The sequence below is a fragment of the Pan paniscus genome, chromosome 5, assembly GCF_029289425.2.
Source record: "Pan paniscus chromosome 5, NHGRI_mPanPan1-v2.0_pri, whole genome shotgun sequence".
Classification (NCBI taxonomy): Eukaryota; Metazoa; Chordata; class Mammalia; order Primates; family Hominidae; genus Pan; species Pan paniscus.
Window position 1 is genome coordinate 47299256 of NC_073254.2, and position 20829 is coordinate 47320084.

At 46.8% G+C, this 20829-nt stretch overlaps 2 protein-coding genes across 4 annotated transcripts; both read right to left on the minus strand.

The window, feature by feature from the left end:
• Positions 1-1093: 1093 nt before the first annotated feature.
• TAP2 (transporter 2, ATP binding cassette subfamily B member) lies at positions 1094-14729 on the minus strand. Of its 2 annotated transcripts, none has more exons than XM_003808604.5 (12): positions 14465-14729; positions 13548-14044; positions 13344-13458; positions 11457-11587; positions 10968-11173; positions 8441-8638; positions 8147-8275; positions 6430-6618; positions 6079-6252; positions 5742-5901; positions 5212-5348; positions 1094-4846 (listed from the first exon to the last, which is right to left on the minus strand). In XM_003808604.5, exons 2-12 carry the CDS (start codon positions 14038-14040, stop codon positions 4667-4669), a joined length of 2112 nt encoding a protein of 703 aa, XP_003808652.3. In that variant the 5' UTR covers positions 14041-14044; positions 14465-14729; the 3' UTR covers positions 1094-4666. The 2 variants fall into 2 exon arrangements, with proteins under 2 accessions (XP_003808652.3, XP_063461337.1); XM_063605267.1 differs by having other exon boundaries at positions 13548-14269; positions 14465-14701.
• A 1807-nt stretch (positions 14730-16536) lies between these two features.
• On the minus strand, positions 16537-20498 carry PSMB8 (proteasome 20S subunit beta 8). Of its 2 annotated transcripts, none has more exons than XM_003808606.5 (6): positions 20097-20498; positions 18760-18907; positions 18490-18601; positions 17952-18081; positions 17349-17553; positions 16537-16865 (listed from the first exon to the last, which is right to left on the minus strand). In XM_003808606.5, exons 1-6 carry the CDS (start codon positions 20229-20231, stop codon positions 16777-16779), a joined length of 819 nt encoding a protein of 272 aa, XP_003808654.3. In that variant the 5' UTR covers positions 20232-20498; the 3' UTR covers positions 16537-16776. The 2 variants fall into 2 exon arrangements, with proteins under 2 accessions (XP_003808654.3, XP_003808653.4); XM_003808605.7 differs by having other exon boundaries at positions 19668-20495.
• Positions 20499-20829: the final 331 nt, after the last annotated feature.

Here is a 20829-nt window from a genome sequence, read left to right on the forward strand (position 1 = left end):
TAGATATTTCTGTAATTACATAAGCTGTCTTTCTGTCTTCTGTGTTTGCTTTGTGTATCTTATATCTGGTTTTGATTAAACATTTTCATGTTTTTAGGTTTCTTGTGATCTTATGAAGGGCATATAACTGGATTTTGCGATATTGTTAATCTAATCTGAGAACTTTCCTTTAACTCCCATATTTAAGCTATTTATACTTGTGATCACTGTGCTATTTACATTCGTTTCTGTTACAATATATGGTGCTCTGTATTTGCTATGTCTTACTTTGCTTCTTTTGTTTTCCTTGCATCACTTATATTAAATCAATTACATTTTTATTTAAAATATTATTTAATTTCCCCCTACTGATTTAGGAATTTTAAATTCTAATTATATTAGTTAAAAGTCAGTCTTACATTTTTAACATGTTTACCAAATGTGGCAGCATCTGAAGGTAATCAATATCTCTACCCTCCTTTCAAACAAGACAAAGACTTTAGGTGCTTTAACTTTGTCTGCCTCATTCTCATGTCATTTGTGGTTGCTCTGCCTTATTTTTAAATTTAATAGTCATTTTTATTACTGATTTTTATCGTAGTCATATTTCATTTCTCATTCTGATTTTCCAATATTTTAGACATATTTGTTATTGTTGTTTGTATGTGTGTTTATTTTTCTCATCTTTGCTCCCTTATCCTTCTGGGTTTAGTATCTCTGTTACTTACATGATAATATTAAAAAGCAAATGATAACTACAATACAATGCTACTTTCACCCAGAAGATTGTCAAAATTTTAAAAATTAACACTGTCTGTTGGTTATATATATATATATATATATATGTGGAGAAACAGATAAACTCATATGTTGCTGCTGGAACTATAAATTAATATAGCCTCTATGAAGGCAATTTTGCAATATCTATCAATATTTGTAATGTATATATTGGACTCAGCAACTCCCCTTTAAGATTGTATCATACTTGTATTTTTGCACATGTGCATTACAATGTCTACACAAGACTAACTAGCAACAGCAAAAGACTTCCAATAACCTAACTAGCCATCAGTAGAAGGAAACAGGATAAATGAAATATGGAACTTCCATAAAATAGAATACTACATAGCCATATATTTTTAATTTAAAAAATAAAGTTCAGAACAGTGAACTTAGAGAGCTGCTGTTTGCGAAAATACTGAGCAAGAATAAAGATATACATATTTGCTTAATACACAGTAAACTTCTCTGAAAAGATAAACACAAAGCTGGAAGCACGGATTGCCTATGCAAGAGGAATTAGCAAACCTTGAGAAGGATTGAGAGTGAGGCTTTCCTCTGTATATTTCTTTGTGTCTTTTGAATTTCAAACCACATTAATATATTGCTTATTTAAATAAATAAATAATATATTTTAAAAAGAGGATAGTAGGAAGATAAGTGGAATCAGGGAGTATAGGCGACTCTTTTGAGGAGTTTTATGCAAAGCTGGGCAAGTCCACCTCTTCCTTAGCTATGTGACCCAGGCAAGTTAGTAAATGTTTCTAAAACTCCATTTTCTCACTCTTAGAATTGAGATAGTAATACCTGCCACATAGAATTATCTTGAAAAATAAGGTAAGAAGACATGTTTCAGATACTTGGCACAGCAATAGCACATAGTAAGCACCAGTGAATGCTTAGTAGTAGTAGTATAATTCCTAAGAGTCCATGGAACTCTAGGTTCAAAACCCAGTATCTTCTGGGACCATTAGATGGCATCAGACTCAAGCAGGTGCTCCTCTAGCTGACAGCTCTAAAACACAAGGAAGATCTTTGTTTTCCTTATTCCCTAGTCCTTTCCCCACAAAATTCTGACAATTACGCATTCCCTGCTCGTTTCACAATTGCCATGTGGATTCCAAGTGGCTATCCCTGGGTGGAGGCATAAAGGACTTGAAACTCAATGCTGTTTCCACATAGGGCCGGGCAGACAGGCTATGGAGTTGTTTTGGCATCCAAGGAAATCTATCAGTTTCCCAAGCTTTCCCCTCTCCATTCATACTTTCCTTTAGAAAGAATAAGGCATGCCTGGGTGGGAAAGATACTGCAGGTAAGCGACAAGAAGGGGAAATTACAGGGTAAGGAGATCAATCAAATGGTGATGGGGGGGTAGGAGTGAACAAAAAGAACTCTGGAGCAAACCAGGATTAGTGACATCTGTGGTTCCCAGACAAACCACACTTACAGGAATTTGTCTGTCTAGCCCGAATATTTTGACTTTCAGGGAGCATTTTTCTGTGTCCCTGACATAAAGCCTACCTGGGAGTTTCCCCTGAGATAAGAAACTTTCAGGACATCTTAAGGTCTACTGCATCTTCCTGTGCTGCCCATCAAGATAAGTTTTCCACCCAGCTTTATCATGATTAGCTCCGTGATTTCATGTCAGTTTCTCTGTAAAATTAGGTTTGACTGTTGCATTATTTTTAAGATGCCTTCCAGGCTTAAAGTATTATGATGCATGGGTGTAACTGTACTGAGGAAATCAAAGAATTTCTCAGATCATCTTCTTCTGTGAGGGCGGCAGCTTCCATGTAGTTGGGAGATACAGGAATTATTATTCCTGTTTTATGAATAAAGGACATTTGTGGGAGAGAAAGGAATCAGGCCAGAGTTCTTTCTCTCCAAATGCCTATTTTACCCTCTGTGAAATTTGAGAGATGGATGGGTGTGGAGCTGCCAGTCAGCCCCAGGATGAAAGAAAGGCAAATCTGCACAAGAAACTGCCCACGCTCACCCCATCCTCACTGCACCCTGCTCCCAACAGCTGCCAGGCAAGAAAAAATCCAAAACAGCAGTTCTGGGGAATTCATTGCCAGCACTGGAAAGTACCTGCTGTTTCCGGGAATATGAAGGTTTCTCTTTCCTAGAATAGCAACTTTCCAAGGTAAGTCCCTCCCAACAACCAGTGATGTGTACAATGTTGCATTTTCAGTGGTGGGAGTGGGCAGGGAGGATTAAGATTAGTACGATGGAGGAGATATTTATTCATTTATTCAATGGACTTTTTATTTATTCTCCACTATGAATTAGGCCCGCGGCCAGGTAGCAGATATAAAGCTTAGTAAGATATATGGCTTTCCGCCCAGGTGCTCATGGTCTAGTGGAAGGTCAAGAAAGGTGGGAAAGCGTGAACCCGGGAGGCGGAGCTTGCAGTGAGCCGAGATCGCGCCACTGCACTCCAACCTGGGAGACACAGCGAGACTCCGTCTCAAAAAAAAAAAAAAAAAAAAAAAAAGAAAGGTGGGAAAGGGAAGATAGAACTTTAAAAGGGCTGTGAAAGAGGTAACCGCACAGTGATAGAAGCACATGGAGAGTTCCCCAGACTGACGACATAAGTAAGGCCTCCTGGAAGACCTGAACTCTGAGTTGTCTTGAACTTGAAAATCAGGGGCGAGTCGAGCAGAAAATGGACAAGAAAACACCATATGCAAAGGCACAAAGGTGTTGGGGAAGGCAGAAGTTTGTTGTGGAGCTGGATACAACAGGAAAGGGTGAGACAGATGGGCTGGAACAGTGTGTGCTCTGAAAAGGATCTCTGCAGCAGGGCTTGAGAGCACCTGAAGGAATTTCCAGAAATGCCATCATCGTATGTGACACAGAATTTAGAAAAATGACTTTGTGAAGAATGGCCGGAAGAGGGAAGCTAATGGTAGATAAACCTCTCTGGTGATGGGATCATCTTAAGTCTATGAGTGAAGACTATAACAACGGGACTGGAGAGAAGAGAATAGATTCAGAATTATTTAGAGCTAAAAGCAGCAGAGCTTTTCTTGATGGGATTATGGATTAGGGTTTATGGACCCAAGATGCAATATAACTGATTGGGTCAGGGTGTGGACTCTAGGGTCAGACCTGTGTTCAAACTCCAACTCCACCACTACGACCACCTTAGGAAAGTCATTGAGCCTCTTTGAGCTTCAGTTTCCTCATCTGTAAAATGGGGATAATAACCAACCTCATAGGGTTGGGGATAATGATTAAAAACGATAATACATGAAAAACACTTAGCGTAGCTCCTACTCACATTAAAACTCTATAAATGGTAGCTGTTACCAATGTCGTTATTAACACTGTTAATCAGGGAACTGTTCTCTGTCCCTCCAGACCCTAGCTTCTTCAAAATAGCAGACACTGGTAGGAACAAGGAAGGATATAGGAAGGCAATCTCATGAATATTTATGTCATTTTTGGTTAATTTCTATCTCAAACAACAGATAAACGACTGATGGGACAGGCAGCAAAATAGCAACTATGGTTATCTCCAGGAAGTGAAACAATGGGTACTTTTACTTTTCTTCTTTGTACTTTTTTATATTGTCTAAATTTTCTATATGAATGTATACAGTTCATGTAAGAAGGAAAATATTTTAAAATATATGTATTATGCCACAAAATACTCCTCATCACCAGGCAAAGCTCTAGTCACCAGGGAGTTAAGTTTCCTGGACACAGACAGCCTCCACCCCACCACACCCCACCCCACCCCACCTCTCCACCCCACCAAAAGCACACAGTGTCCAAATCTCCATCGTGCCTGCAACTCAGGAATAGCTATCTGGCCGCACAGCTCTAGGGAAACTCAAAGCAGGAACAGCTCTGGGTCCTGGAGACGCCCCTGAGAAGAGGGCCCAGTATCCCTGGGGCCTCAGTCCATCAGCCGCTGCTGCACCAGGCGGGAATAGAGGTCCTGTCCCTCCTGGAGCTGGGCAAGCTTCTGCAGCTTGCCCTCCTGGAGCACCAGGATCTGGTGGGCGCGCTGAACTGTCTGCAGCCTGTGAGCAATCACCAGCACTGTGCGATCCCCACGGGAATTCCAGTCCTGCAGCTGAAGGGGTGATCACAGTGCCTCAGAAAGACAGGAATGAGATGGACACCACATCCACCTGGGCACCATCTCTTATGATTTAGGGTAAAGAAGGTGTGAAATAAAAGAAGGTAGGAAAGGGCAGTAGATAAAGGCCTGGACTGCCCTTCTCTCCCGGCTGTACTGCCACAGCTGGAGGAATGGGAGCCCAGGAGGGAACTGCGGCTGCCCTCACACCACCGGATTCCATTCCCCAACCCCAAGAAGGCACAGACTGTTTCCACTAGTAGGTCCTTCATCCTCCCTCTGCCCAGTTCTGCACAGGCTGATCCTCCCAGCATGCCCCTCCCAGGCCCCACTGTCCCCTGCCCTCTCACGGTACTCACGGCCTGCTCGCACTGCACATCTAGGGCACTAGTAGCCTCATCCAGGATGAGGACCCGCGGGTCTCGTACAAGGGCCCGGGCAATGGCCAGACGTTGTTTCTGTCCCGCAGCCAGCTGGCTCCCCTTCTCCCCTACATCTGAGGAAATCAGAGAAATTCCCTTCCTCAGATACAAGTGACACAGACAACACACAAGGAGGGACAAGTGCACAGCAGGTACTTCCAGTAGGACCTCGGGAGGTGGGAGGGCCCAGTGCGGGGAGGGCCCAGTGGGAGGAGGGCAATGGGGTGGGGACCTGACGGGGCTGCCCATGGAGGGGGCACCACTGCTGCATTGCTCTCTGCAAACAAAGACTCTTGAGCAAGAGGGAGGCTGAAGAATTCAGTGTGTGTGGAAGGAGACATAGGAATGGAGGAAAGGGCAGAGGAACAGCAAACATCAAGTTACAGGGACATGACCTTCACCACTAAGAGTAAGTCTGATTTTCCCTTTTTTACTGAAGGAGCAGGCTTACAATTTGTAGAAGATACCTGTGTATATTCCATGCTCCATTTCCTGGATGAAGTCATCTGCGTGGGCAGCCTGGGCAGCTGCCATCACCTTATCATCTTCGCAGCTCTGCAGCCCATAAGCAATGTTGTTCCTCACAGAACCGGAGAACAGCACAGGCTCCTGCCCAACTGAAACCACCTGTGCAGTGGGGACAGGGGCAGAGGACTATGTGTAAACCCCCAAGGCAGGGGCCCTTTTGTCCTCCCCACCTACCTCCTTCAGAATGAACACCTGGTGTGCCTTCCCATGGATCTCCCATCCTCTCTCTGTACATGCTCCCCTCTCCTGTCCCCTGTCTTCTCCCTCCTCACCCACCTGGCTGTGCAGGTAGCAGTGTTCATACTGTGAGATGGGCTTTTCATCCAGCAGCACCTGTCCGCCTGTGGGCTGGTACAGATTCTGCAGCAGAGCAGCCACTGTGCTCTTCCCAGACCCATTGGGTCCCACCAGTGCCGTCACCTCACCAGGACGTAGGGTAAACGTCAGCCCCTAGAAAACCAGAAAAAGAGTTAAGGGCCTGCCCCTTCTCCCTCAAAATCCCTCCATTTCTCTTACTAGCAGAGGCAAGACCAGGTTCTCAGAGGCAAATGAACTATAGGCTGTGATGTCCAATTATGCATTAGCAGCAGAGAGCAAGGGTCCAGGTTTCCTCCCTCTTTCAGGCACCTTGAGCACAGGCCTGTCGGGGCGATTGGGATATGCAAAGGAGACGTCTTGGAATTTCACAACCCCCTGCAGAGTGGTGGGGGCAAGTGTGCCAGGTGAAGGCAGATTTGGCTGTCGGTCCATGTAGGAGAAAACCTTCTCTGCAGCTCCCACGTTGCTGAGCATATCCCCATATATGTATACCAGGGTCTGGAAAACAGGAATGGGAGAGCCGGCTAATTAAACACACTTCTACCAGAAACCACCCTCCCGACTCCTCACACACTCCACTCAACTGCACTGCTCCTCCTCCGTATTCAAAAGAGATTCTCCACCTTTAGATGTACAATTTGGATGGAATTTAAAAGTGGCACCAATACCCCAGTGTTCCAATTTGCAATGTAAAGGATATACAGTCCATTCTCCTACCATACAGCATTGCCTCTAGCCCCAGATCTTTTCAGTTACTCCTTCCTATTACTTGTGCCCAGTTTTGTCTTGCTTGATTAGACGGAGAGCTCCTTAAATGCAGGCACTGTGCCCAACTCACCTTTGTAGCCATCAGAGTGCCTAGCGCAGTTCTCTACACAAAAAAGATGTTTATCAAGTGTCTAGGAAAATGTTTAAATAAAGCCCTGGATGAAGTAGCTGTTTTTGAGAACTGGTAAATGTAGGAAGAGACCTAAATGCTCACTCTGCCTTTCCTCATCAAACTGTACCACCGGGTAATGAAATGGTAGATGAGGGGAAGTCTCCCTTCATAGACTACTTCAGCTAATACATGAAGAATGATAGAGTATCTCCCTTTTGCAGCCCTAATTCTGTCATGGATGTAGGTACTGCTCATCAGTGGCTGATGTTGCCACAAATAGAGAACCAGACATTGTGTGCCTCTTGGAGGAAGAGTGCATCACCACCTAAAAAGTACTGTTGCTGGAAAAAGGCAAAAAAAAAAAAAAAAACCCCTCAATCTCACAAGCTTCTAGGTTTATCTATCAATAGACAGGAAGTACAGAGGCAGAATAGCATATAATACCACAGGGCTTCAGTCAACAAAATCCAGACCCTAAGAAACTCCACAGGACAAACAACCTATTTCTTCAACAAATAAACTGTGCAAGGGAAACTTTTAGACAGATACATGGATTGATGGGTGGATGGATGGATAGATGGATGGATAGATAGATAGACAGACTTAAAAGATGTATCAACCAGTCACAATATGTGGACCATTTCTGGATCCTGATTTAAGCAAAGTATAATAAACACACTCATACACATACACTACATGGATACCACAAGTGGAAATTTGACAATTGACTATTTGATAAATTTTAAGAACTACTGTTAATTTTTTGGTGTGATAATGGCTTTGTTGTTATACACTTTTAAAGATGTTTGTATTTTTAAGAAACATACTGAAATATTTACAGATGAAACTATACAATATCTTGGATTTGCTTCAGAATAATATGGGTGGGGGGAAGTGGCTGGGGATACATATCCAACAAGATTGGGCATGAGTTGATCATTGTTAAAGCACAGGATGTATACATGTGAGTTTGTAATATTATTTTGTCTCATTTTTGGCATATGTTTAAAATTCTCCATAGCAAAATTACTTGCGGGTTTTGGTTTTGTATTGTATTGTTAAAAGGAACAAATAAAGCCCAAGGCCCAGAAGGCCACAAAGAAAAAGAGAGGGAAAAAAGGAGAGCAGGCTTGGCTTCTCGCTCACCTGCACATAGCTCCCCACGCTCTCCTGGTAGATCATAAAGGAAAGCAGGCTGCCCTGGGTGAGCTCCCCATCCTGCATCTGCTGCAGCCCACAGCTCAGCATCAGCATCTGCACCCCCAAGTGCAGCACCTGGGAGAGGAGAAGAAAGAGAGGAGGCTGGGAATCTTCCCATTCTTTCCCCCTCTCTGCCTCTATGAGACTGAGCTGCAAAGGCCTCTAGAACCAGCTGTAGTTTCCTCTTCCCTTGCCCTTCCCCTTTCCTGGGCTCCTTTCACAACCACTCTGTTATCTTACCCTCCTTACGAGCAGGTACAAGGCGCGTTCCAGGTCTCTCCGCCAATACAGCTGCCGACATTGTTCAAGGGCCTCTTTATAGCGACAGACTTCATGCTCCTCGGCCCCAAAACTGCGAACGGTCTGCAGCCCTCCAACGACTTCCCGCACCACCTGCCCTGCCCTGGCCACTGCATCCTGGATCTCCCGAAGCACTGCCTGGAAAAGAGGGCCAGCAAACACCAGGGCTGATGTGCAAGGACAGCAGGCCCCCACATCTTACTCCAGCCCGTGAGATGCTCCCTAGTCTACCTAAAAATACCAAACTGTTTCTTTCCCTCTTCCTTACTCTTCTTTCCAGAAGGAATAAGAGTGAAGGAGCAAGGGAACAAAATATTATTGAGCTCTCAGTGTTAGGTAGTATAGGAGATACATGCAACTTTTTTAACCTTCATTTGAGGTAATTTTCCCATCCCCAGTGTCTGAATCAGGAAGGAAGGGTAGTTTTCCCAAGGAGCCACAGATAGTTAAGAAAGGTGGAGATGTAATTCCAAATGGATCAGAGGCCTAAACATAAGAGCTAACACTATAAAACTCCTAGGAAAATGTAGGAGAAAAGCCTCATGCCACTAGATTTGACAGTGATTTCTTGGATATAACACCAAACGCACAGGCAACAAAAAATAGATAAATCAGACTTCATCAGAATTTAAAACGTTTGTGCATCAAAGAACTCTAGCAACAGAGTGAAAAAGCAACCATGAAATACAAGAAAATATTTGTGAATCATATATCTGATAGGAAATTAATATGCAAAACATATAGTGAACTCCCACAACTCAAAAAAAAATCAGAAAATGGGCAAAGAACTTGCAGACATTCTTTCAAGAAAGAAACATAAGTGGCCAAAATCACACGAAAAGATGCTCAATATTTACTAATCATTAGGGAAATGCAAATCAAAACCACAATGAGATAATCCTAATCACCTAATCACCATTAGAATGGCTATTAAAAAAAAAAGAGAACAGAAAGTGGTGTTGATGAGGATGTGGAGAAATTGGAAACCTTATGCACTGCTGGTGGGAATTTAAAATGGTGCTGCCGCTATGGAAAACTGTATGGTGGTTTGATACGGTCTGGCTGTGTCCCTACCCATATCTGATCTTGAATTCCCATGTGTTGTGGGAGGGACTGGGTAGGAGGTAATTGAATCATGAGGGCAAGTCTTTCCCATGCTGTTCTTGTGATACTGAATAAGTCTCACGAGATATAATGGTTTTAAAAAGGGGAATTCCCCGCACAAGCTGTCTTTTCTCTTGTCTGCTGCCATGTGAAATGTGTCTTTCACCTTCCGCCATGATTGTGAGGTCTTCCCAGCTACATGGAACTGTAAGTCCAATAAACCTCTTTCTTTTGTAAATTGCCCGATCTTGGGTATGTCTTTATCAGCAGCGTAAAAATGGACTAATACATGGTTCCTCAAAAATTGTTAAATAGAATTGCCATACAATCCAGCAGCTCCACTTCTAAGTATATACCCAAAAGAACCAAACGCAGGGTCTCAAACAGGTGTACACTCATGTCCACAGCAGCATAATTCACAATAGCAAAAGGTGGAAACAACCCAAATGTCCATTGACAGATGAATGGATAATCAAAATGTGATATATGCACACAACAGAATATTATGCAGCCTTAAAAGGGAGGAAATTCTAACACATGCTACAATATGGATGAGGCCTGAAGACATTACGCTAAGTAAAATAAGCCAGTCACAAAAAGACAAATACTGTATGGTTCCACTTATGTACCGCACCTGGAGTCATCACAATTCATGGAGACAGAAGGTACAACGGAGGTTGCCAGGGGCCAGGGGTTGGGGGTAGTAGGCAGTTACTATTTAGTGGGTACAGAGTTTCATTTTAGGAAGATGAAAAAAGTTCTGGAGATGGATGGTGATGATGGTTGCCCAATAACAATGTGGGTTTCCTAAATGTCACTGAACTGTACACTTCAAATGGTTGAAATGGTAAATTTTATGTTATGTGTGTTTTACCACAATATACAAGAAAAAGAGAAGGTGGAGCTGACATTCAGACTTAGGACTTCCTGATGACGCCTCCTTTCCCTATGCTGCATCCAGACTTCTTCTGCTGATTTTAAAGGGAAAATCTCCCTGCCTAAAAGCCTCTAAGAAATCATGTTTAATCTTCGCAGTGGGGGCGGGGGATGTACAGACTCCTTTGAGAAGCTAATGAAAAGTTATCATCGCCTATCATCTCCCCTTCCTATTCCCTCCCCCACACCTTCACATACACTTTACATTTTTGTTTACAGTTCTGGAGAATCATGAACATTCTGAAGTCAAATATCCATTGTTGGATGGCTGGACAAACAAAATGTAGTATATACTACACTATACCTTCTCCCCTAACGGCTGAGAAGAGAACATCTCTCTCTAGGGGATCCTCTAGCCACAAATGTGGAAGCCTCCTCACCTGTCAGTTTTATTCTCCCTTTGGGGTTCCCTTACATGCACGCTCACCTGATGGCGGGTGTTGTACACCTTCTCCGCTGCTATTGTGAAGGGCATGTGCAGCAGAGAAAGGAGGGTGAGTCGAGGCGATATGCTGAGCATGAAGCCATACAGCCCCACCACTTTCACCAGGCTTCGCAAGAGCACATTGGCATTTAAAGGAAGCCAGTTACTCATCAGGGTGGTATCCGAGCTCAGCCGTGAGTTCAGCTCCCCTAAGAAGGATAGAGCAGGTGAGGAAAGAGGAAACCATGTGTACTGCAGGGCCCCCAGAAACTCCCTCCTGACCGTTCCCTCTGACACAGCCCCCTCCTCTGAACATCCTCCTTCACTTGCAGAGGGACAGTGGAGGCTGCTTCTCCACCCTGTCCCAAACAAGAGAAAAGCATCCCCAGGCCCTGGCATACGGGTGAAGGCAGGAGGAGAGGCTGTGGGTGGAAGGTCACTGAGGGGCAAGGGATGTCCATGGGAATCTCAGACCTGGACTCCAGGCCCCACCTGTCTTAGTCTCCTGGAAGAAACCGAGGTCCTGGCGCAGCAGGGAGGAGAAAAGCTGCTCCCGGATCCGCAAGTTGATTCTAGACATGGTGTAGGTGAAGCAGCCTCCTCGGCAGCCTGCAGAGAGTGAGCTGTGGGGTAGGAGAATAAGAGGGGAGGGAGATGCAGAGAAGGAGCAAGCCAGCGGGTGAAACAGAGGAGCAAGCCAGGAGTGCAGAGAAGCACAAAGTCAGGGGAAAGCATGCCAGGAGGGGCAAAAGAGAAAGAAATGAGAGACAGACACACAGACAGAGAAGAGGTAAGGAATACACAGAGGAAGAAAAAAGAGGAGACATGGTGAGCTAGATGTGAGAACAAAATCATAACATGTACAAATTTACAAGTATTTATGGAGTGCACTCTGTACTAGACACAATAGAAGACTACAATAGAAGGGAAAAGATATTGTGAAAACAAGTATCCCAGTGCTTGCTTCTGTCCCGGCGTCCCTCAGGCTTGTCCCTCTGTGCGTCTCCTCCGCCTTGGTCTCCTTCCTGCCCCATACCCAAAGCCCTTCTCTGTCATGATAGATACTTCATCATGGGAACTGCAATAATAAATTCCCTGCCCCCACAATTCTCTGGAGCCCCAGAGTCATGTGATTCCCATCTTTCATCCTTCGAGTTGGAAAATCCCTCTTAGACCAACGACATGCTACAGTAACACTTAGAGGAAAAAATATAAAGCATAAAAGCATGTATTTTACAAAATATATGTTTCTAATACAAATTTAGTTACCATATTGAAGACGCGTTTGGAAGAGTCAGACATGATATAACGAGGGTTTGTACTTTAATGACAGGGATGTGTTCTGAGAAATGTGTTGTTAGATGGTTTCATCGTTGTATGAACATCATAGAGTGTACTTACACAAACCTAGATGTCATAGCCTACTGCACACCTAGGCCATGTAGTTTAGCCTATTGCTCGTAGGCTACAAATCTGTACAACATATGACTGCACCTAACACTGTGGGCGACTGTAACACAGAAGTAAGTATTTGTGTATCTAAACATAGAAAAGGTACAGTAAAAATATGGTATTATAATCTTGTGGGTCCACCATCTTACATGTGGCCCATCATTGACCTAAACATCATTATGCAGTGCACGACTGTAGTTTCAGCAGAAAGCAGCCAGGATGGAATGAAGGCACAATGAAATGGTTTTCGAGGGTACTCTAAATTAAGTATGACCATAGAACAATCAGACCGGCTGGGATTTGGGTAAGGTGAGTGCACACCTCCTTAAACTTTGCACCCCAGGTGCCTCGCTCACCTCATCCCAGTCCCAGCCTTATCAAACAGTTTGTTTGTTTGAGTATGTCTAGAAAGAGAAAGGAAAGCAAGTGAAGGGAAAAGAGTAATGATTCTGGAAAGAAAGGTGATAAGCCTCAGAGTAAGATCTTCAGGGATTGGCAAGATGAGCTGGGAAAGAAGAGTGAGAGGGAGAAGCATACCCATCCTGAGAGAGTGACCCTGGAGAGATACTTTGGAGACAGACTTAGGGGTAGGAGGTAGGAGGCAGAAAGAAATGGAATTTCATGGACCTAGGAATGTTGAGAGAAAACTGAGAGACATTCCATCTGAGACTTAAATTCCTTTTGTACTACCTTCACTCATAACTTGTTCCTATAATAAGATCAGATAAACTTTGAAGATATTGGATGAATATGAACGAAGGAAGAAATGAATGGATAGATGAAACAGAATGGTGACTACATTCACCATATTTTAGTTTAAGTATTTTTGTGTTTTGTGCCTGAAAGGGCCTAGAAATGGAGTTAGGGAAGTGAAGACCCCTATAAAGATTTGGGGCTAGCAAATGGACCCAGCTGCCCATCACCTACCTGCCAAAGGAGAAGAGGCACATGAAGAAGATGGCACTGGCAAAGGCATGGGGGTCAAAATCACCTCCCAGGATGTCAATCACACGACCAGAATAGTGAGGGATTAATGTCTCACCTGAAAGAGGCATGAAAAATAACACAAGAATGTGCTGGTGCCCAGGCCCTTTTACCACCTCCGACTCACAACGTCCTCTCCTGACTCACCCAAAACAGCAAGGACAAGGAAGAAGAAGGCGGCAACGAGGAGAGGCAGGTCCGGCCTGGAGAGCTTCAGCAGCCTCCACATCAAGACTTTGTTGTTCACCTGGTCCTGCTCCTTCTCCTGGGCTCCAGGAGGGCTCAGAACAGCCCACAGTGACCAGCTGAGCCCCGCAGCCCCGTACCCCACCAGCAGCCAGCTCCAAGGAGCTGAAGCGACTCTGGCTGGGGGAGCACGTGAGGCCCCCGCGACCAGGGCTCTCAGGGAGACAGTCAGGGGGGTGGCCAGACAGAGCGGGAGCAGCAGTGTCCCCACAAATCCCAGCAGCCCTCTTAGCTTTAGCAGCCCCCACAGCCCTCCCAGCCGCAGGGTCCCCTCCAGCCATAGTCCTGGCAGCCCTTGAGGAAGCAAAGTCCCCAGAGGGCCCTGAAGCAGCCACAGTAAAGCCGCGTCCACCAGCAGCAGGGAGGTCCAGGGTCTCAGGTCAGGGAGCCGCATGGCTCTGTCAACGGATACGAGATGAGAAATCATGGGGGTGGAGTCCCAATCCTTGTCCCTGCCCTCCTACCCGCCCGGCTCCGCCTAACCCGTCCATCGGCTTCTCATTTTATCCTATTCAACCCTGAGAGCTCTCCTGAGTAACCGGTGCTCATCCGTACACCCCTCCTACGACAGACAGCTTTCGGCCTTCTGGGGAGCTGGAAGCATGACCATCAGGAGCCTCGTGCTTAAAAAAAAAAAAAAAAAAAAAAATCCCCGGACCCCCACCTCCACCCCCGCCTGCCGCGGCGAGCTAAGTGGTCCGGGCTCCGCTCCCTCCTATCGCCGGGTGCAGAGGGACTGGGAAGCAGGAGCGTGGAGTGGGTAGTCACTTGGGCTGCGTTCCTGTTGGCGCTCCAGGTTCCCCTCCGCACCAACTCACCAGCCGCGGCGGGGAGACTGCAGCTCCGGGGGCTTCTGCTTCAGCGCTGAGGTCCGCTCCGTCTCGCCCAACCTCGCTACCGGCTCTGGTCCGCCAGCTACGCTCGGCCAGGGCGGGCGTCAGGGCTCGGGCAGCTTTCGCTTTCGCTTCCCCAGCCAAGGCCTTCATTCTGGGCTGGGCCGCCGGGAGGGGGCGCGCGAGACCCGCAGACAGCGGAACTGGAGCCCGAACTCTGGTTCGCACGGCACAGGCCTGCAATGAGTCTCACTCGCCTTTAGTGGCGGTTACTCAGGGATATAAAACTGCAAAAATGTTTCTTTATCATTAAGTAAAATACAGTTGTCTCAAGGGCAACTTTATCTGTTGTCCTTGCTTTGTAATTGGAGAATGCTTTGTAACTGGAGAATCACTGAATTTTCTCAAAGTTACTACTTCAAGCTCTGAGCCTACTATTAAGAAGTGCCCTCTTTCTGGTCCGGCGCGGTGGCTCACGCCTGTAATCACAGCACTTTGGGCGGCCGAGGCGGGCGGATCGCCTGAGGTCAGGAGTTCGAGACCAGCCTGGCCAACATGGTGAACCCCTGTCTCTACTAAAAATACAAAAATTAGCCAGGGCGTGGTGGCGGACGCCTGTAATCCCAGCTACTCGGAAGGCTGAGGCAGGAGAATCGCTTGAACTCAGGAGGCAGAGGTTTCAGTGAGCCGAGATCGGGTCATTGCACTCCAGCCTGGGCGACAAGAGCGAGACTTCGTCTATAAAAAAAAAGTGCCCTCTTCCATGCAAGCTCCAGTTTTAGGCGAGCAAAAAATATGCCGGGCTCTCCTAAATAGAAGGTTCCAACCAATCTCACCAGGCCAAAGGGGATTTTCACGTACAGACTTTGAATTTAGTAGGCCCTGAGCGTTCATCTTCATCCGTCCTTCTCAGCCGGAGCACCTTGAGCTGGCGCGTGTTCAGGTGCCTCTGAGTCTGTACTCCAAATTATGTTGGGCGCACCTTCAGCCTATGAGGGAAATGCCCGGTACTGGGCTTTGGTTCTTGTTCTATTTTAACACTGTTTAGAACAGTAATTAGGTTTTTAAATATCCTTCCTGACCCAGAGCCTACCTATGCAACAGAAAGATTCGTTTATTCCAGAAAGGACTCTTCAGATTGAAACCACCTCCCAAACTAAAAACAAACAAACAAACAAATTCCCCAAAGGAAGGGTCGCTTGGATTCCAGATCACCATTTTGAAATGTTATCTGTGTGACTACCAAGGAGTCACTTAAAGTTTAAAATAGTGGTGGTGGGGAGGAGGGATTTTAAGTAGGGGCTCGCTAAAGTTTTTACAACTCTATTCATTCTGGCATTTTAAGAATCTCTCTCTAATGAAAAAAGCTCCATGCTCAAGCTCGTGCTCCTACTTTCAAGCATTTGTTTCCTTTATTTTCTGGAAAGTGACATGGTCCATAGTTCCAGCATGGTTCCGAAAATCTCATGATGTGTGTCTCTTTCTTCTAACCTGGGTCTTTTACATTTTCCCCACACTCCTCACTTAGGGGAGTCCTCCTGATCTCTTCTTCCTCTAAAATTATAGTCCTGCCATCTTGCAATTCAGCATGACACATCATGAAATTAGACCCTTAATGTCTGTCTTTATATTCAATATCCAATATCTCCAAAGTGTTATTTGGAATAAATGGTATGGTGTTTATATGATTACCGTATTAAGGTGAAGTGGAAGCTTTTTCATCCTACTCTATAAAGTCAAAAACAGTTATCCTAGGTGCCCTACTCCCTGTTCCTCACACCATTAACAATGGAGCACACAGGAGTCCCCAGGTGTCTCTCTATGGAAAGGACCCTAACCTATGTGAAATTGCAAACAAGTGTCCATGGACAACAATGAGCAGCCTTCCTGAGGTCTTGGAGAGATGAGTGTGGAAGGAAACCCCAGGAAGAAATATGTGGTGAGGCCACATTTCTTAGATAGGGGTCTGAGTCCCTTCTCCAGAAAAAGCATCTCTTTACTTTCTGCCCCACCCAACAACCACAGGCCCAACCCCATTCAGCCACAAGACAGAGGCATTTATAACCGTTTTTCTTTATTCTACTTAGTGGGGCACCCAGAAACTTCCCTGGGGGAAATGCTTGTTCAAATAGAGAACACGCAGAAGATGCACTTCACCAGCCTCCTCTGGCTGCTGAGCCCATACTCTCTCTTTGGCTGAGGCTAGGCCTCTTCTTCTCCTGGGACTTAACGTGGCTCAGGTCCCTGAGTCGGCCAAGCCCTCCCAGAGGAGACCTGCCCAGCTGCCACCACCACCATTATTGATTGGCTTCCCGGTACTGGTGCAGCAGGTCACTGACATCTGTACTTTCTACTTTCACCCAACCATCTTCCTTCATGTGGTACACTGTGGACAAATGAGAAAAGAACACGGAGTCACCTTTCACCTCAGCAAGTTCCTGTCACTGATGTTATGTTGAAGGCAGCAACAAGACACATGCGCAGGCTTAAAACCATGTGACTGGGCCTTTAACGCCCTTCTTCTGACTCTGAAAATTTCCTCCCTACCACTCTCCCTCCTTTGAGTCTCTCAATCATTTTCTTTTTTTTTCTTTTGAGAAGGAGTCTCACTCTGTGGCCCAGACTGGAATGCAGTGGCGCGATCTTGGCTCACTGCAAGCTCCACCTCCCAGGTTCAAGTGATTCTCCTGCCTCAGCCTCCCAAGTAGCTGGGACTACAGGCACCCGTCACCACGTCCGGCTAATTTTTGTAGTTTTAGTAGAGATGGGGTTTCGCCATGTTGGCCAGGCTGGTTTCTCAATCTTAAATCACCCCCTCACCGCCCGCCGACTCCTCCCAGGCATGGTGGTGGGAGCATTGGTCTCTTACTATTGACAACGCCTCCAGAGTAGCTGTCTCTGTGAGTGGCATAAGCAATAGCCCTGCGGCCTAGGTCATAGGCCTCTTCAGGGCTAAGATTAGGCCGATAGCCACTGTCCATGACCCCGTAGGCATAAGTGTTCCCACTACCCGTGGAGAACATATTTCCTGAGAGCCGAGTCCCATGTTGATCCACGTAGTAGAGTCCAGGACCCTATAAGATGAAAGATTTCAGGCTGAAATTGGAGAGGAAGATGTTGGTAACATGGGGGTTCAAATATGAGACATAAAAAGTGAACAAAAGAATTAATATTACCACAAGAACATTGGAATTAGGAAACCACTTTGGTAAAGTCATCGAACTTTAGAAATAATAAAGGAAAAACAAACTTGAAATCAACTGTTTAACAAAAGGGACAAGCTTACAAAACACATGCAATGATTCATATCTGGGCCAATAAATAGTCCATGGATATACTGGAACAGTTCTATAACCAAGCACTCTATATGCCATGCATCTTGTCAGGGAGGGAGTAGGAGTATATGATGGGAAACAGATCTGTCATCCATAGGGAACATGGTGGGGGAACATGAAGAATGGAGAGCACCCACCTTCTTATCCCAGCCACAGATCATGCTGCCCATAGAGAGGCCCATGCCCCGGTACTGGCACATCATGTTGGACAGCAGCTTGGAGGCTGCCGACACTGAAATACGTTCTCCATTTCGCAGATAGTACAGCCTGGGTGAGGACAAGGTGGAGTGAGGAAAGAGAGGTTAGCTCTTTCCAACTTGATGGGGCAGGAAATGATTAAAGAGATAAGCATTGGAAAGGAATTATTTTGTAGGATCTAAAGATCGGAGAAAGATTTGGAATTTAAAGTATCTGAAACATACAAAGGCAGCCTAGTAAATGATACTGTCCCACCAGGGTGGATGTGTCAGTGCTAAATAACTGACATACTATATGGCTTATGAGTGGAGCACAGGCTGAGATTTGGGAGAAGGGTCTTATCACCAAAAAGCTGTTTTGTGAAATATGCTATTAGCACTAAGATGGACCACATAGGACAAGAGTAAGGAGCAATGATCTGAGAGATCCGGGGATTAACCACTAGGCTAAGAAAGGAAGATGAGAGGCCTCACTTACCTGCATTCCTTGGCCAGCAGGCGCTCCCAGTACTGACAGTCTGCTGCAGAGCCAGACATGGTGCCAAGCAGGTAAGGGTTAATCTCAATCACCTTGTTCATCCGTAAAGCACCTGGAAGAAGATGGAGCTTTGGGAGAGAAGGGATGACCCCATAGATCCCCCAGTGTGTCCTAAATCAATATCCACTTCCACTTTGCTGCAGAGTTGGCCTCCTGCGGAAAGGAGAGCCCAGCTCCCCAGATTCTGCCTGCTGGAGCGTATACACTCACTAATGTAGGACCCAGCTGAGGCCCGAGAATCCACTGCTGCAATCACTCCATGCTGGAACTTGAAGGCGAGCGTGGTGGTGCCGTGGGCCATCTCAATCTGAACGTTCCTTTCTCCGTCCCCACCCAAGGACTGGAAGAATTCTGTGGGCTGATAAGAGAAAAGAGGTTGAGAAAGGCAATGAAAAATTCTGTAGTAAGAGGCTCCAGGAAAAGGTTTTAGGGAGTATGAGGGTGAGGAGATATGCAGAAATGATCTAACCATCAATAAATGAAACAGTTAATAACCAATCTCTAGAAGGAAATGGCTTGGGAGAAGGAAAAGAAGAGGCATGCCAGTATCAACCTTTTCCATTTTCCAGCACAACAGAAATGAAAGCAAGCACATATTACCATTACTAAAAAATTTTGAGAGTGACTTAAAGGGATTCTTCCATGCATAAAGCATTCAACCCTCACAAAACACGTTTAGTAACAGTATCCTCACTTTACAGAAGAGGGGCTTGGGACCTAGACTAAGTGACTTGTTCTAAGTCGCGCAACAGTGAGCTGCTGAGAGGAGGCCAGCAGGCAAAGTTCATAGGTTTCCCAAGACACCACACACCTCCTATATCATGTGATAACCCCATGAAAAAGGCTCCACCATTTGTGTGTGGACAAGGGCAGGAAAGTTCTCTTGTCTTCCTTTGGGAGCCCCCACCTCACCTGTAACTCTTTGTCCTAACTTGCACTTCCTCCTCTCAGGCCCCATCCCCATGTGGCCTCTTCTTTGGGTCTGGCGCTTTCCGGGACTGAAGGCTGCCCCCCACCCTGTCCCCCGCGCTCCCGCTCTCGCCTCCTCCTCTCAGGCGACCCTCCACTCCTCAGCGCCCGCCTCCCTGCATCCCTGGGGGCTTCCCTACTGCCCCGACCTGCATTCCCCGGGGTAAGGCGAGCTCTGGAGATCGCATAGAGAAACTGTAGTGTCCTGGGTCCGAGCGACGCCCGCTTCCCGCAACCGGGAGAGCCCATTCCGGCCGCTGCCCTCGGGGGGCTCCGCATACATCCAGTAGCGCCATGACCGCCCAGCACCCAGAGATCTGTCCGCTCTCGGAGAAGGAAGTGAAAGCGAAAGCCACAGATCGAAGGGGAGGGAACAAGACTCTTTTCCACATCCCCCTGCCTTTTCCGAGAAAAGGACAGTTAGTGCCTGGACCAGGACCATCACACTGGGGACCGGCTTCTCTGCTCTCCCTTTATGGGGGTCGGGGGAATGATGGGTCAAGGGTCTTCCGAAGAAAGCGAGAAAGGAACAGGCGCCTTCAAAAGCCCACTTGGCGATGGGTTACAGTAAGAGGTACCTCCAGGCCCGGGCATCCGCTGGAAACAGGGGTGGGTAGGGTCGTGTCATCTAAAGGCGCAGCCTCAACCAGAAGACTAGAAGTCAGCCAGGAGCTGGGAGTAGTGTCACGCGGGGTGGGGGTTCCTATGAGCATCACTTTACAAAACCAGGAGGGACGGAAGTGCGAGGGGGCAGAGTCTTGGAAACAGGTCCTGGGCCAACTGCAACAGAATATACCCGCCGCGTGTAGGGGAAGGCGGCGCCAGGGAGAGGGCGCAGTCTCTGAATCTTTCCACGGGGTCCATCCTAGGGCCCCTCCCGGTTCAACGGTCTCCTAACCTGTAGTCACCCACAAGAGCGTGCCCTTTCTGCCCGCCCTTCCTGGCGTTACTCCCTGCTTGGCTGAGCACTGCAGAGTTTCACGCCTCTAAACCCCGCCTCTTCTTGAAACCTGTGTTGGCCTCATCTACCCAGCAACTGTCGACGTCACACGACCTGGGCCTCCCTGAATGGGAGATATTTACTAGGCAATCCCGCCTACTGTTCTGAGGTTTCCCCTCCAGGTGCCGCTTCAGAGCCAGGCGAGCCGGGAAGGACCAGCGGGCGAGGTGGTGAGTTGTGAGGCGCGCCCAGTCCCTCCGTTCCCGCCTGGCACTTGCTCTGGCCGCGCCCGCCCCATCTGCCACCTCGGAGAGGCCACGGCTCTGAGCTGCGGCCGCTAGTGCCCTGGTGGGCCCTGTGGCTGGGGTCTT

Excerpts from the sequence above, each read along its gene's own strand:
- TAP2 (XM_063605267.1), bottom strand. The coding sequence starts at position 14,073 with ATGATTTCTCATCTCGTATCCGTTGACAGAGCCATGCGGCTCCCTGAC. Across the intron at positions 13,459-13,547 it reads CCTTGTCCTTGCTGTTTTGG|GTGAGACATTAATCCCTCAC; the intron begins GTGAGTCAGGAG and ends TGCCTCTTTCAG. Across the intron at positions 11,588-13,343 it reads TGCCTCTTCTCCTTTGGCAG|CTCACTCTCTGCAGGCTGCC; the intron begins GTAGGTGATGGG and ends CCTACCCCACAG.
- PSMB8 (XM_003808605.7), bottom strand. The coding sequence starts at position 19,910 with ATGTGGAAAAGAGTCTTGTTCCCTCCCCTTCGATCTGTGGCTTTCGCT. Across the intron at positions 18,908-19,667 it reads CCTTACCCCGGGGAATGCAG|CCCACAGAATTCTTCCAGTC; the intron begins GTCGGGGCAGTA and ends TTCTCTTATCAG. Across the intron at positions 16,866-17,348 it reads CTCTGGAGGCGTTGTCAATA|TGTACCACATGAAGGAAGAT; the intron begins GTAAGAGACCAA and ends ATTTGTCCACAG.